Source organism: Artibeus jamaicensis, unplaced genomic scaffold (assembly GCF_021234435.1).
Source record: "Artibeus jamaicensis isolate MK-2021 breed Jamaican fruit bat unplaced genomic scaffold, CSHL_Jam_final scaffold_584, whole genome shotgun sequence".
In the NCBI taxonomy this organism is placed as follows: domain Eukaryota; kingdom Metazoa; phylum Chordata; class Mammalia; order Chiroptera; family Phyllostomidae; genus Artibeus; species Artibeus jamaicensis.
This window is the reverse complement of record NW_026522048.1, coordinates 10122478-10136984: the sequence shown is the minus strand read 5'-3', so window position 1 is coordinate 10136984 and position 14507 is coordinate 10122478. Positions and strand designations below refer to the sequence as shown.

Below are 14507 nucleotides of genomic sequence, written 5' to 3'. Positions count from 1 at the left end.
ACTACTAAATAATAGCCTCCTAATTGGCCTCTGTTTCCACTCTGACCCTGCAATAACCTACTCTCGCTACAGCAGCTAGAGTGACCTTTTCAATACCTAAATGAGATCATGTCACTTTCTTGCTGAAATACCTCAGCAATAAGGTATTTTTTTTGTTGCAATGAGAATCCAACTTCCCTCAGTGGTTTAAAAAGCTTTCTGTGACCTGGCCCCCATCTACTTCACTGTCCTTCTCACTCATTATTCCCCGACCCCCCTGGCTTGCTTTCTGCTCCTCAGATGTCAAGCAGCTCGGGTCAGGCCTTTTCCTTCTCTTCTGCTTGTTTCCAGGCTTCTCCTTATCATTTCAGTCTTGGCTTTAATATCATCTCCTTTGGGAAGTTTTCCCTGATTGCCTGATTGAAAGCCATCACCTAGCCAGTTTCTATCCAAGCCCCTACCTGTCTTAGCTCTGCAAAGTGCTGGCCCCTACTGGATATTTTAATTGACTTGTTTATTCATTATCTCCTGTAACCAGAATGTAAGCACTGTGAGAACAAGTGCTTTGCTTTGCTTGTGCTGGTTCTACAGCTCATCGAACAGTGGCTGGTCCATCGTCGTGCTAAATATTTATTGTTGAATAAATGTAGCTTTTAGAATGGAATGGAGTTTTATATAAATACACCAAAGTAAGGTGTACATATAATAACACTAGCAGGCTATAAAAGAAAGACAGATAGTTGAGTTCTAAGACTCTCTGGGGACATACCCCATGCTCTGTATTTCTGCATGTGGCTTCTGCTTTTCATTAAGTGTCATAGAAAATTGAAAGTTTCATGTTGTATTCAATGTTTTTGGTTGTGCAAATAATAATCTGACTTTGAAGGAGTTAAAATCACCATTGCCCATTGTTATTTTCCCACGAACTTTTGATCCTCATTTCAAACACACTTGCAGACATCATTGTGTAGAGATATCTGACCATAGGAACTGTGGCTTTCAAAGGTGGCTTTTAACAGCAAGAAAAATTCGTATGTCTGCAGACTATTGGATGTTGGCAGATGAAATACCTGGAAAAAATATGAAGGACACAGGGACAAGAACTAAGGGGGGTGGAAATGGGAGGGAGGTGGGGAGTACGGGGTGGGGTAGGGCTGGGATGGGAGAAATAGTCAAAAAACTGTACTTGAAAAATAACTAAATAAAATTATTTAAAAAAAGAAATACCTGGTAGAGTAAGAAAAAATAATTCTGCGCTACTTGTAAGTATGGTTGTGGGGAACTCACTAAAAGTTATTGCATCTTCATCTAAAAAATGGGGTTTTACTGATGCTTACCTTGAAGGGTTCTTCTAAGGGTGAGGGATAAACCTGTGAGAAGGGCCCAGCACATAAGCAGGCACCTCAAAGATGGTGATTCTTACTCTTAAGATTTTTCTTGAATTTTCTTAAAATATATAGCAAAATCTGATTTAGCATTCTTTGCCACAAAGTGGAATTTGGAAAAAAGCAGGTGCATCTTAGATACATTGTAAGTGAACATCCAAAGAGGATTTCAAAATCTCTCATAGCGTGGAACACTGGCAGGCCTCTACCTCTTTGTTTTCAGTGAAGCAGTCTCTAATAAACTGGACTTCAGTATTCTAAAGGGGATCCTCCCAAGATCAGCACTATGTGGTTGTTTAGTCTGTACACTGTGCCGAGGCAATGGGCCAAGAGAATGAGCAGGGAGATGGATTTCAGCCCCCGCTCTCATTGTCTAGCTTTGTGCCTGAGGATCTGGGTTTGCTCAGAGGTTAGATTTTTCTAATTTGTATAAAAGCATCCAGTGGTCTGTACCTGGCCCTTCCAAAGTATACTATTTTCCAAATTAGCTTACATTTGCAAGGAATATGGCTGAAGGACACACAATGCAAGCAACTATTGTGTTTACATTTTCTGAGATTATTTATATTTATGGGATTTTGTTTTGGTGGGGAGATATCTGATAATTTTGTTCCAGCTAAGAAATTATGTTAAAAAAACAAACAAACTAGACTACGTAATGAACTTTCCCTGTGTAGAAGAAGGTACTTCTCACCTATGACATGTGGTTTTGCTGTGTTTGTTGCTGCTGCTGCTGTTGCTGCTGCTGAATTAGCAGTTGCTGCTGCTGTCGACGCCGGGCCGTTCGCAGCTTTTCAAAGCGGGCCTCCATTTCTTCCAGGACCTTCGGGGTGTACCGCACCACCAGCTTGACGCTGTCCTTAGCAGCCTTGAGGAGCTCCACGGCCTTCTCATGGTGTTCGCCTTCCACACTCTAAAAAGACAGTGACATTTCTTAAAGGGGAGGGCTTTCATGTTGTTTTTCCTGAGCGACAAATCTAAAATGAGTATTATAAAATCCCAAAGATTGAAATTTCAAGAAGGCATGGCAAATACCACTTATTGCATTATTATCACTTGTTAGTACTTTTGTGGTTGAACTATAATCAGCTTAGGATGCACTAGAGCACAGAATGGATTGACTGGGGCTTCAAGTTAAGAGGGTGAGAAATAATGAAGACCTAAAATATGATGCTATCATCGTATTTAGCACAATGGAAATGAGATTCCTAAGTTTTTTCTGGAAGAATAAATACATCAGTCAGGAAAATCTTGAAAAAAATTTAAAAATAGTCATGAAGGGTGACTTTTCTATCAAATATTAAAATTTATTAAGAATGTACAATGAGTAGAGTTGAGTCTTACTGGTGTAATAAGAGATAGAAGAGAACAGAGAACCCAGAAGCAGATCTACCATACGTAAATTTTATTATATGATAAATGTGGAATTTAGATCAAAGGGGAAAAAGACTATTAAGTAATGATGCTGGAACAAATAATAATTAAATGACCCCAATTTCATAGTCAATGCTAAATATAACAGATTGATTACAAATTGAAATGTAAAATTAAAACAATAAAACAACTAAAATGCGATGTAGGTGAACACTCATTATCTTGAAATGAAAAAGTAATTTTTAAGTAAAAATAACAAAGATAAAAATCATGAAATCAGATTTAAAATTTATAAGTTTCTATTTCTCACATACCATAAAAAGGTTAAAAACAGACCAGAAAAAAAGATATTTTCAATATATGGCAGTTTATTAATATCCTTCATATGAAAAGCCCTCACGAGTCAATAATGATCTAAGCAAAATGGGCAAGTGAACCCATGGACAAGTAATAATTAAAAAAAACCCCATATGTTCAACAAAACTATGAAAAAATATTTAAGCTCCCTAGTAATCAAATATAAACCCAAAATATTTCATTTTTAATTTAAAAATGGTAAATGTGTATTTTCCAAATATAATATATTGACAAGACTGTAGGAAAAAGGGACTCTTATACACTGATAATTGAATAAAAACTGGCACAATTTTTTTGGACTCCACTATTGTTATGCATTGAATAAACATTTTATAATAAATATAAGTTTAGTTTTAGTTTCACAGAAATTTATGAAGGATATAAGCACAGATGCACACACACCTACAAAGTAGTTATAATATAACAGAAAGCAAAAAAAAATACAAATCAATTCTTGGCTTTTGAGTCTCAGAATAATCATTGGAACGCAATGGCATATACAATAGTTAGGGAAACTACATGTCTCTAGGTTAATACAGAGACTGCTTCTCTCCAACCTACTAATGCTTCTCCAGGTTGGAATTAGGGAGAAGCAAGATAGGGAAGGAAGTGATGAGACATGATAGGCCCCTGACGAAAGGAGTCAACGTCCTCCCCTCTCACCTGATTCCCCAGGGCAGGTGACACAACGCCTAATTTACAAGACCAAGGTACAAAGGCCTTTCTGCTTTGCTTCCAGGATAAAGCTCAGAGAAGAAATGTGTGTGTGGCGAGACAAACAGGGACTGAGATGGGCTTAAAGACTGCCCCGAACCTGAGAGTGGCACTGAAGTGGCAGAGGAGGACACCCCCCACTGGTGACATTACATTTTCACAGCCCAAGTGGAAGAACTATAAAGTAGATACAATATTGTGACAAAAATTATTTGTATTTCAAGCCCACTTCAATTATATCTTGAGATTCATATTTCTACTGTGATACAGATTAGAGGTGAAGATTTAAAGTGTCAGGTCCCATTCTGTGGTCTGCTTCAGCAAAGTGCATGGGGACTGAGATAAAAAAAAAAAGGTTTGCATTTAGCAATGAGGCAGTCATCGGTGGCCTGTAAGGGCACTGCTCCAGTCATTTGTCCAGGAAGCCAGGCAGATAGTAAGGATTCAAGTAATAACCATTACTAGCCCTGCAGACACCTTATGTTACTGCTCCTTTGCCAAGTCTGGGTAACACAGAATTATAAATAGCTGATGGACAGAATAAAATTTTATCTGTGGCTGAATCCTAGGAAAACAGGCTTGTTTATTCATTAATTCATTCTTTTAATTGTCCACCCTGTCACTGACTTGTTCACTGAACAGATGCTCATTAAGCACTTATTTTACTAGTTATATTTGTAGTTCTTTGGAAGAACATGAAGGACATGAGACACTCTGTACAATATAAACTCTAATTTTCAATATGCATGTAATTTCTTTGTAACTTGTCTCAATAAGAATTGTTAATGTACGGAATTCTCCTTTAAAAGGAAAACTGGATGATTTGACTGTCCATTCCCTTCTCTCATTTCTTTTTTTATATTAAAACTTAGATGTTTATATGGTTCAATAACTACGGTTCACCAATTTCCAGGCTTGATGATTAGTCTCCAGGTTTCTTTTTGGGTTTTGTTCTATCTGCTTTCATGTAATAGGGCTGGAAATTCTAGGCCAGACCTGTGGAGGCCCATTATCCCAGTTTAGGCACTATGCCTGCCATTTAAAGTTGCCACAGGAGGGCTGTGGTACTAATACCTGGGACCATTAGGCTCTCAGCACCGTGAAGAGCTGAGAGATACATGGCTGTATATATTTAGGAGGAGATTATGTACCTAATTCCTGATTCAGGAATTTTCCTTTATAACAATTGGCTCAGTCTGAGGAGTCACTGAAAACTTGCAACACCAGCCTTTCAACAGAGCATGAAACTATAGCCCTTAAGTGACTTGAGGAGACCTAAGAAGGCTTCTGATTTTAAAGTGAAATCCCTTCCTCCGTTTAAAACCTGAAAGTCTATACTTTCTGTAAAACAATTTTATACTTCCTAAAAAAACTTCTAGACTTTTAGATTTCATTCTCTTGCTTTCAGGGGCTTGCTGTACATATCGCAATCTGAGGAAGTCACTGGCATGGATTAATTTAACAAGACTTTCCAACGGGCATCTGGTCACCGCTGGATGTTACTACAGAGGTAAGAGCTGGTGAAGAAGGAATACGGATGTACAAGGTACCCAGCAAATACTCAGACCAAAAAGAAGTGTGGTCCTGCAAGAGAAAAGCCCCCCTCCCAAAAATATCTGCCTCACAGTTACGCTTATTTTGGCCATGAGCATTCACTGAAATAAACTAAAATGCACTAAGAACAGACATTCCTATCATGAAAATATTTCTATCTGTACCTGCTACATTAAAAAAAAGAAACATAGACATCAATCTGGAAAGGAGAATTCAAATAATTTTATAATCATTTCCAAATGCATTAATACAAGCTAACGAAATACTAAACTGCTGTAAAACCATAAGAATGGGATCTTCTGTAATGATACTATAAAAAGGGATATATTTTCATTCAGGAAGCTGAGGGAAAAAATAGCTTGGTAAATAACCAGATGCATACTTGTTTCATTAGCAATCTCATGCATTAGCAAGCCTAGGAAGCCTTAAAATTAGTTACCTTGACAGAAGTTTAGCAAATCAGCGACTGGGAAATTGAACATGGCTGCATTCTGATCTTTCATTCCTATTCTATCTCCACGCACTGTGAGACACCAAAATGAGTGATATTTCTAGGTACACCCAATTTCCTGGTTGATTACAAATCTTCTCTAGCAAGAGAGAATTTTGGATTGCACTGCATATGTGAATTTGCTCTCTCCCCCTTTGATGGTGGATAAATTCTGACGCATGTGAGACTCCTGACAGAGCAGGTGCCAGCTCTGGGGAGGAATACTGGTCTCTGTACACGGTCACTACATGATGTGCAGGTCTTTCTCTGTAGAGATTACACCAACATAATCCTGATCCAACTTGTTGATAAAACTACTTAAATACTTTGGTGGATAACTAAGAGTTGGCTACACTATCGGTTATTCTAGGTATATCTAATTTAGGTTTATGTATAGGCTCCCAAATGATAACAGTCATTCCTTTGGATTCAGAGCCAAATGGTGTTTTCAGGGAATAAATGTTTTCAAGGCTATTGGATTATATTATTTTACTGCAAATAAGGAGCTCAAAAACTCAGAACACTATATCTGTATAGGCCCTTAGAGATAATCTTGTTCATCTCCTTGCAACTTAAAAATAAAGACCAAGAATGGCTGTGACCTGGTCCATTTTATAAATTTGCTAGCTGCAGGGCTGAACCAGAACTCATGATTCGTGTTGATGCTCTTTCAACAACCTCATTCTGCTCTTCTAGATTGACTAATGTAGACCATGGTAGGTTGGTTTTTGTGTGATGTGAAGAATAAGAACTAACAGAAGACGAGGATAATACCTGTCAACTCCTTACTCTAAACGGTATGAGCTGGCCAATGGAAGAGCAGGGTGAGGCTACAAGAAGGTCTCACTGTTAGTGGGTTATGATCCTCAGCTTTGAAAAGGCCCCAAAGAGCCAAAGACAGACCTACTTCTCTCCCTCAAAGGCGATTGATTATTTTGTTTTTACAATAGTTTTGCTTTTAGTTCCTTAAGGTATTTTGATATTATTTTAAGTATGTGTGTATAAACATATACATGTGTGTATATACTCTAATGTTTATTAAGCACTGATTAAGTGCAAGGCACTGCTAGCTGCTACATGTGCATTTTATCTGATCCTCATAACAACTCTATAAGAAATTTATCCTAGACCCTAGGTAGTAAGTAGAACAGATAGAACTGAACCAGAGTCTAGGCTAGTACCTACCAATCCAGAGCCTTGAACAAGTTAATAATGAGAAGTAAATATGGTGGCTTTTCCTATTCTTTTTTTTTTTCTTTTTTTGAGAGCAGAAAGAGGGCTGGGTAGGTAAGAAAATCTTATAATTTTGCCTTGGTGTAGCTCTATAGCAGCATTTTTGGTAATTGAAATTGAAAAAAACCTTATATTGATTGGATGTTTCATTAAGAACGAAATATCTCTGCACAAGCTGCAGGATATATTCAGAAAAAACCTTTATTGCTCCTTGATCCTTTTCTTTTGTCAAATATGTTAATTTTCCATTCTAAATGTACTGTATTATCTTTTGATGAAGAAACATGGCAAGCATATAAAAAAACACATTTATCCCTTGAAAAAAATATGCTAATGCTCTTTCATAGTAATTTGTGCCTGCCTAAATGGTAATATCAATTTTGGTGCATAGTAGTTTATCAGTTTATAACCATTCTGCTGCCATTAGAGTGGCTATGGGCAGGATAAGTCTTATTGTTGTGTGCTCAGTAAACAGTTACTGAATAAACTCACTCTCTTTCTCTTTACTTCGAATAAGCAGCTAGTACTGGGTTTGGTTTGAGCTTCTTCACTTATCAGCTTCATGAGTCAGACAAGGTGCTTAGTATCCCCAAGCCTCAATTTGCCTATCTGTAAAATGGGTATCACAGAGTATCTACCTAACAGGATTATGGTAGGCATTAAATTTAAAATACATCTTTGGAAGAGCATCTGGCCCTTAAATAGTCTTCAACAAATGCTAAGTCTATACTGAACAATTTCCTCTGTGATAATCTCGAGGTAAGGCTTCAGGTACTTAAAGACAAGGGCAACAACAAAATACAATTTGCCTTTGCTGCAGTATGAGTGTCCTTTATATTATCTAGGAAGCAAAGTTTACTAAATAAATTAATAGTGTAAGGAGTTCATGGGAAGAATGTTTAAAACGACTTAGGTAACTCAACTGCTTCTAATCCCAGTCAGGTAATTTAGAAGCACTATTTCCATGCATACAATTGATATGCTAATTACAAGCCATCATCTTTTTGTTTGTAAAACTGTTCCTGCCAGTCTCCCCACGGCATCCCACTCGGTGAAAGAAAGGAAGTGTGTACAGGAGATTCACCTGATAGTTCATGCAGAACGTGAGTGAGCCTGAGAGGGAAATCATCAAACAGCTAAACAGTGTGAAAGAGCAAAAAGAAGTCAATGGGGGTGGGGGTGAAGCATATATATTTACACATTTGTTTTTATCCTGTGAGAGTAGTTACAAATATAAAAAAAATTTGAAACATGAAAGCGAAGAGGAGCAGACTCAGGGGAAGAAAACCTAAAGGGAGCAAAAGCTTAAAAAAAAAGTCAGTGCCAAGAAAAAACAAATCTAACATTCGGTTGATCTCAGCCCACTTTTCTGATCTGGAGACTAAAACTGCAAACATGCAGCTACTACATCTCAGTTTTAATGCTTTACAGTAACTCTACTCCACTCTTGACGTTCTAGCTCCAAAAGAATGAAAAAATATACCTCATGATCGTGGGTGAAGAGTAGACACATACAAATATATATACACATATATACACATAATACAAACACACACGTACACATACATACTTGCATTTACACAAGCACACATGTACACATGTATGCATACACATACACACACAACCATCTTCAGTAGTACAAATGTGCTCACGTTTGTACTACTGAGAACAAAACAAAGAATCATGGGAAAATATTCCTAGAAAGTGAGATCTTTAAATCAGTCTGTTAATTTTGCTTCATCTAGAAAGTCAGGAATGGAGGTACTCTTCCCAATCATGATTCACACTGATTTGTGCTTCTAAAATGCATGCGGTGCCTTCCTACACTCTGCCACCCATGACTCTCCGTGACGCTAAATCCCCAAGGACAAGAGCCTCTTGCAAATAAAGGTTCAGAAGCAGGAATGTCAACATTGCCAGTTTTCAGTATCTGCTTCCAGGTCTGGTTTGGCATAAGCGAGGGACTGTGGGGGGTAAGAACCCCCACCCTGACACACCCTCGGGGGACCGTCTCCCCGTGCTAACCCCTTCTACAGCTCCACTGAAACCTGCACCTACATCTCGGTCACTGAAATTTAGTGTCACTCCAAAGTCAAGTCCATTGCCAAACCAAGCCTCAGCAGAGCCAGGGCAGAAAGCCAGAGATCAGGGTCAGGAAGGTCCACGTGGGAACTGGTGACAAATCACTAAGAGTGTGACCTCTGGAACATGACCTCCGCATTTGCGCCTCAGTCCCCTGACGGAGACACTGCCAGGTTTAGCACTGAAAGTCCTGGGAAATGCCTCATTCCCAGACAAACTGAGACAGTTGGTCCCCTATTAAGACACAGGAAGATGTTACAAAGATTAAAGAGTGCAGAGAAATGCTAGGTACATGGTATTTCTCCAATAAATGTTTGTGTTTTTTAAAAGTCAGCAGCCCCTGTGGAATTTGAATTTTCAGTGGGCATGAAGGGAAGGAATTTATCAAAGGATGGATCCGTTGAACACTGAAGGGCAGCAAGAAGGGAAAGGCAAGAATAGATCCGAGTTAAGAGAAAGGTTTGAAAGAGTAGGTTTGAAGGCACCTGGCACCATGTTTGCTCACTACAGTTCTGCCAAGAAGGCAGACCCAGTACCGTGGAGCATTACCTCCTACCACTGTGGGATCCCAAGGATGATGGTGCTGGGCTTAAAATGGCAAAGCTAGTTTAGAAGAAGTACCCAGACTCAGGCGAGGGCTTTTAAGTGTTGATGAACCAGTGCTGCAAACCTGGGCCCTGGAAGCCCACCCTTCCACAGTCCCCACTGATCTTTACGGCAGGTGGGCTGTTACGGTGGGGAGGGAAGGGCTAGTGCCAGAAAGGTCTACGACATTTTTCAACTTCCAACCCCCCCGCTACGCTCAGCCCAAAAGAAGTTTCTGGGGAATGTTATTTTACTAATAAGCATGGAATTCATCACCCTACCTCCTCTCTCTAGTTGACAGCATGTATTATGCTGCAGGAACACCAGAATTCTGTCAACCAGAAGAGTTGTTTTGTTCCTCTTCAGCATTTATTCTAGTGATCTAGAGACCACTGTTTTCTAAGGGTGTCACAGAGACAATAATAGGTTCCTGAATTATTCAACCAAACCCTTCAAAGATACACTGTTTCATTTGACCTGTTTTAGAATCCTAGGTTCTCAGGCAATTAATATAAAAGAATATGGGAGAAACCAAAATATCTAGGCAGAAGTTGCCTGAGACCAGACCTGTCAAATGGGTTTCCTTTGAAATGTAAAGCAGCAGGGATCTTTAACTTGTCAGGTGCCATAAATAAGAAAACATTGGTAATAGCTATAACATTTAATTAAATTGCAGAGACTCGACATTACAGATGCCTCCTTGCAGGAGAAGAAGTGAAATTTTTTTAAAAAATGCAGGTTTATTATTCAATATCTCTCTGGCTGTGCATATAAATCTCTTTCCCAATTAAAAGCACACCCACAGAATATTCTTGAGATTTGTCACCAGTGACTTATACTGAGATTTTCAGGTAGGCCTACAAAATAAAACTTACTTCAAATGCTCTGACTGGATCTAACCTCCAAAGATTCTTGCCAAGCCTTCTCTCTGGTTCCTGCTTTCATTATCCAGGCAGCCCCCCAACCAGACACCCTGGGGACACCTTTAACTCTCCTCTCAACCCATACCCGACTAACCTCCAATACAGGTTGACATTCATTCTGCATTCACCATCTCATTCTCTTTTCCCTCTTATCTCTTGTAACTTCTTGTCTGGATTTTTAAAGTGTTACGTGGTTCCTCTCTTTTCTAAACTCTTCTCTGGATTTTGGTCGGAGTCACTTGGTGTTCCCATGCCCTGGCCTGCAATCTAGTGGTTTGCAGAGCTGCGGCAGACTGTCACAGAGGGCGGGCACTGGGCCGCACTGACGGCTTCTCCCCAGGACCCGTCACAGGGCACGGTGCTTTCCCAACGTCTGTTTAATTCATCTGGGAGAGCCAGCTGGCTTTGAGGCGCAGGCCCAAAGACTGCCTGCTCAGTGGTTTAGGACAAGTTATTGCATCTGCCTGAGCCTCAGTTCCCACACATGCCAAACAGTGAAGCAACATTTTCTTCAAAGGTGTCATTTAAGATTTGATGAAATGCCCACGTATAGTGCCAAGTACTAAAACTGGCCCACAGAACGCACCCAATAAATGCAAAGCACTTCCCTCAAAGAGGTTCAATTCTAGTTCTTTATATGCATCTTCAGTATATGAACAACACCATGCGTTTGATTTTACCGCCTATCTCAATGTTTCCATCATTTCTCAGTTTTATTCCCTCTGCCTAGAAGGCCCTTCCTCAATTCTCCTTAGTAAGCCTCCCCCATCACTCAAATTCCATTCCAAATAGCACATATTATCTGGTATGTCATTTTCGTGCTCAAAATACAGTGCGAACACCTGACAACGGCCTACAAGGACTTCAAGACCTTCACTCTCTCCTACCAGCTGGCCTCTCCAACTTCATTTTCTGAGTCTTTCCTTCCCTCTCATTCACACCCGAAATTAGACTGGAGCCCTCTCCTCCCCTCTCCTTTCTTGCTTTCTATATGGTGCAGGCCCGGGTCATTTCTGGCAGAATTTTGTAACACTAGCTCCCACTCATAAAGTTCTCTTGGGCAAAGATGCTCAACTTTATTCTCAGGGACATACAGATTAAATTCCAAAAGGGATAAAAATCATTCACTTATTTTTTAAATGAGAACGGATTTGTAAAAACAAATTAGGAAGGATTTGTAAAAACGTATTATCATACAAAATGAAATAGAAATCAGAGGTCGATTTGGCGGTATCTGTTAAAACAAAAAAGAATATGCCCACATCCGTCTTCACCTGGCTTGCCACATTTTAGAATTCACCCTAGAAAAATAGCTATTCTTACACATAAAGATTTTCAATGCAGCAGTGTTCACAGTAACAAAACGCAACCCAAAACCAACTGGGTAACAAACTAAATGTCCAGCGATAGGAAAAGGGTTAAATTAACTAGGGTGTCCACATATTATAGGATACTATTATACACAGCGGATCACAAAACCTAAGCAATGACAAGGCATAATATCCAATACTTCTGAAAATGCGAGTTATAGCATAAGTATACAGAAATGTAAGTGTTATTTTAAAACTTACTTAAAAGAATAACAACAACAAGTAATGTGTCTTGAGTGTATCCTATCGGGTACTCTTATATCTGCTTTACACTTACCAAAATAGTTATTCTTCCTGACGACCCGGTGCGTATGTTCCAGCCCAGCTTTGTATATGAGGAAACTGAGACACAGTGTCAATGAGCACACCAGTAAGAGGTAACAAATCTGTCTCCACGGGTGGCCTCTTAATCACTGCTACATCATATGTCCATCTCTAAAAATTAATATATAATTGACTAAGTGTATGTGTGAGAGTGTGTGTGTGCACTTGAGTGCAAAAGGTTTTGATAAATGCACATCACCATAGTGATTCTTCACGGAGAAGGTGAGACAAAGGGTAATTTTCCTTAAAAAGTGTGTTGAGGCACAGCTTTGAAGTAATGTGAGCGAAAATCAATTATAACTGTAATGGCCCAGATAATTTAGGTGAAATGAAGTAATTTTTAGCTGCAGTAACTCAGAAATTATGAATGTAGAAGTCTGTTCTGTGAGCACTTCAAAACCCCAATAATAAGGGAACACCACGGACACTGAACAATCACGCCCGAATGCCATTTCTGCTGGTAGTCTTAATCTGTTGAAATATGACTTTTCCTTTTCTCCATTTTCTGTTTTTTTCCTCTTTCTTTATCCATGCTGGCATTTCAAGTATATGGCCTGGTAGATCATTCATGTTTAAGTGTGAGTGCCATAAATCCAGCTTTTCAGAGAATGATGTTTAACTGAGAAATAGGGAGAAATAATTATGAAATACTGCATGTTTAAATGTTTGCTTTTCATCTAATGGCTCCTCCGATGAAAAACTGCAGAGATTTCAAGCTTGATAAATGAGAGATCCCAGGGAGAGTTACAAATCAGTCAGCCTAGGAGTGTTTTTGAAAATGAAATGAGTTGGTTTTATACTTCTCCTTTGCTATGATTATTATTGATCCTCTCCCTCCTTCGTCCCAAATAAGTGTGCTCTAACAACAAAGAAACAGCTATTCCCTACATAATGAGATCTGCTTCTAATTCTGGCCCCTTCTAAACCACTCTTCACACTGCAATCACAGTAATCATTCTAAAATGCAAATTTGATCATGTCAGTCTCTTGCTCAAAATCCTTCTGAGTCCCCACATTGGTCAGATACAGCTCAAAGTCTTCAGCCCAGCACGCTTCATTACAATCTGGCCCCTGCTTAGATTTTCGGCCTCATTTGCCAACGTTTATGTCTCCAAACGGAAGAATTTGCAATTTTCTCTAATATCTGGACTCTAATATTGTTCCTTCCTGATGTGCCTCTTGCACCTCCCTCACTGCCTCCCATCACCCATCCAACGCCTCCTTGTCTATGAGTTTCCTCCACAGGGGGAACCAGCTCTGGCCACCCTGTGCCTGGGCTGGGTGCCCCTTCCATGATCTGAGGGAACCCCATACTTATTTATAAAATAGCTTATGTGGCAAAGATGATCTTCTCCCTTGCCTCTTTCTTCTCCACACCTATAAGCATACAATCAGGGGTACCGTTTTTGCCAGTGACTACGGCAACGCCCAGCCCAATAATATTTTACCAAACGAGTGAATAAATATCTAAGTTTAATGCATTGGGTAATGTTTGTTCATCAACAAATTTGTACCTTAACTATGTTGTCACTTCTCTGAGAAAACAATTTTTTATTTAACCCCATGGCTGATGCCTTAATTATGAACTAGTAACAATGATCACAACTAACACTTATTAGTACTTACTATGTGTTAGGAAGTATGTTATACCACAAACACGAGATAGCTACTAATATCATCGCTTAGCACTGTGGAAACTACGATTCACAGAAGTTACCAAATTACCTGTCCATCTCCACAAATTACAGTGAATTAGTTTTTGAGAATGAAATGGCACAGGGCATTTAGAACGCTTAGCAAATTTCTGGCTGGTTGGCTCTCAAAGGAAATCTCTGCTGCTTTGGTTATCAGTTTTGTTACTACACTTGGACTCTGCTTTATTTCTAAACCACAGTTAGTGTGGATTTATAAATGACCATTTCAATGTAATTTAAATAGGTTTTTTAATTACAACTTTTTTAATTAGCAGGAACTTTAAAAATTAAAAAAAAAAGTAAGCAACTACCACTGAACTCTCATGTCTAGCTTCCTTGCTGCTTCTCCAGTATGACAGCAGTTCCCAGCGTAGAGACTCTGACTCTTTCCTTGGATGGAATGTGCCTCCCCAGGCACTCACGTGGCTCACCCCCTTACCTGC

General features: G+C 39.3%; 1 protein-coding gene across 2 annotated transcripts in view; it reads right to left on the bottom strand.

The window, feature by feature from the left end:
* LIN7A (lin-7 homolog A, crumbs cell polarity complex component) overlaps positions 1 to 14507 on the bottom strand; it is a 149852-nt gene that overhangs the window by 10838 nt on the left and 124507 nt on the right. For both annotated transcript variants that reach the window (XM_053658766.1, XM_037158484.2), the window contains one exon: positions 2059 to 2277. In XM_053658766.1, coding sequence (XP_053514741.1) covers positions 2059 to 2277 — 219 coding nt within the window. The remainder of the gene's footprint in view (positions 1 to 2058; positions 2278 to 14507) is intronic.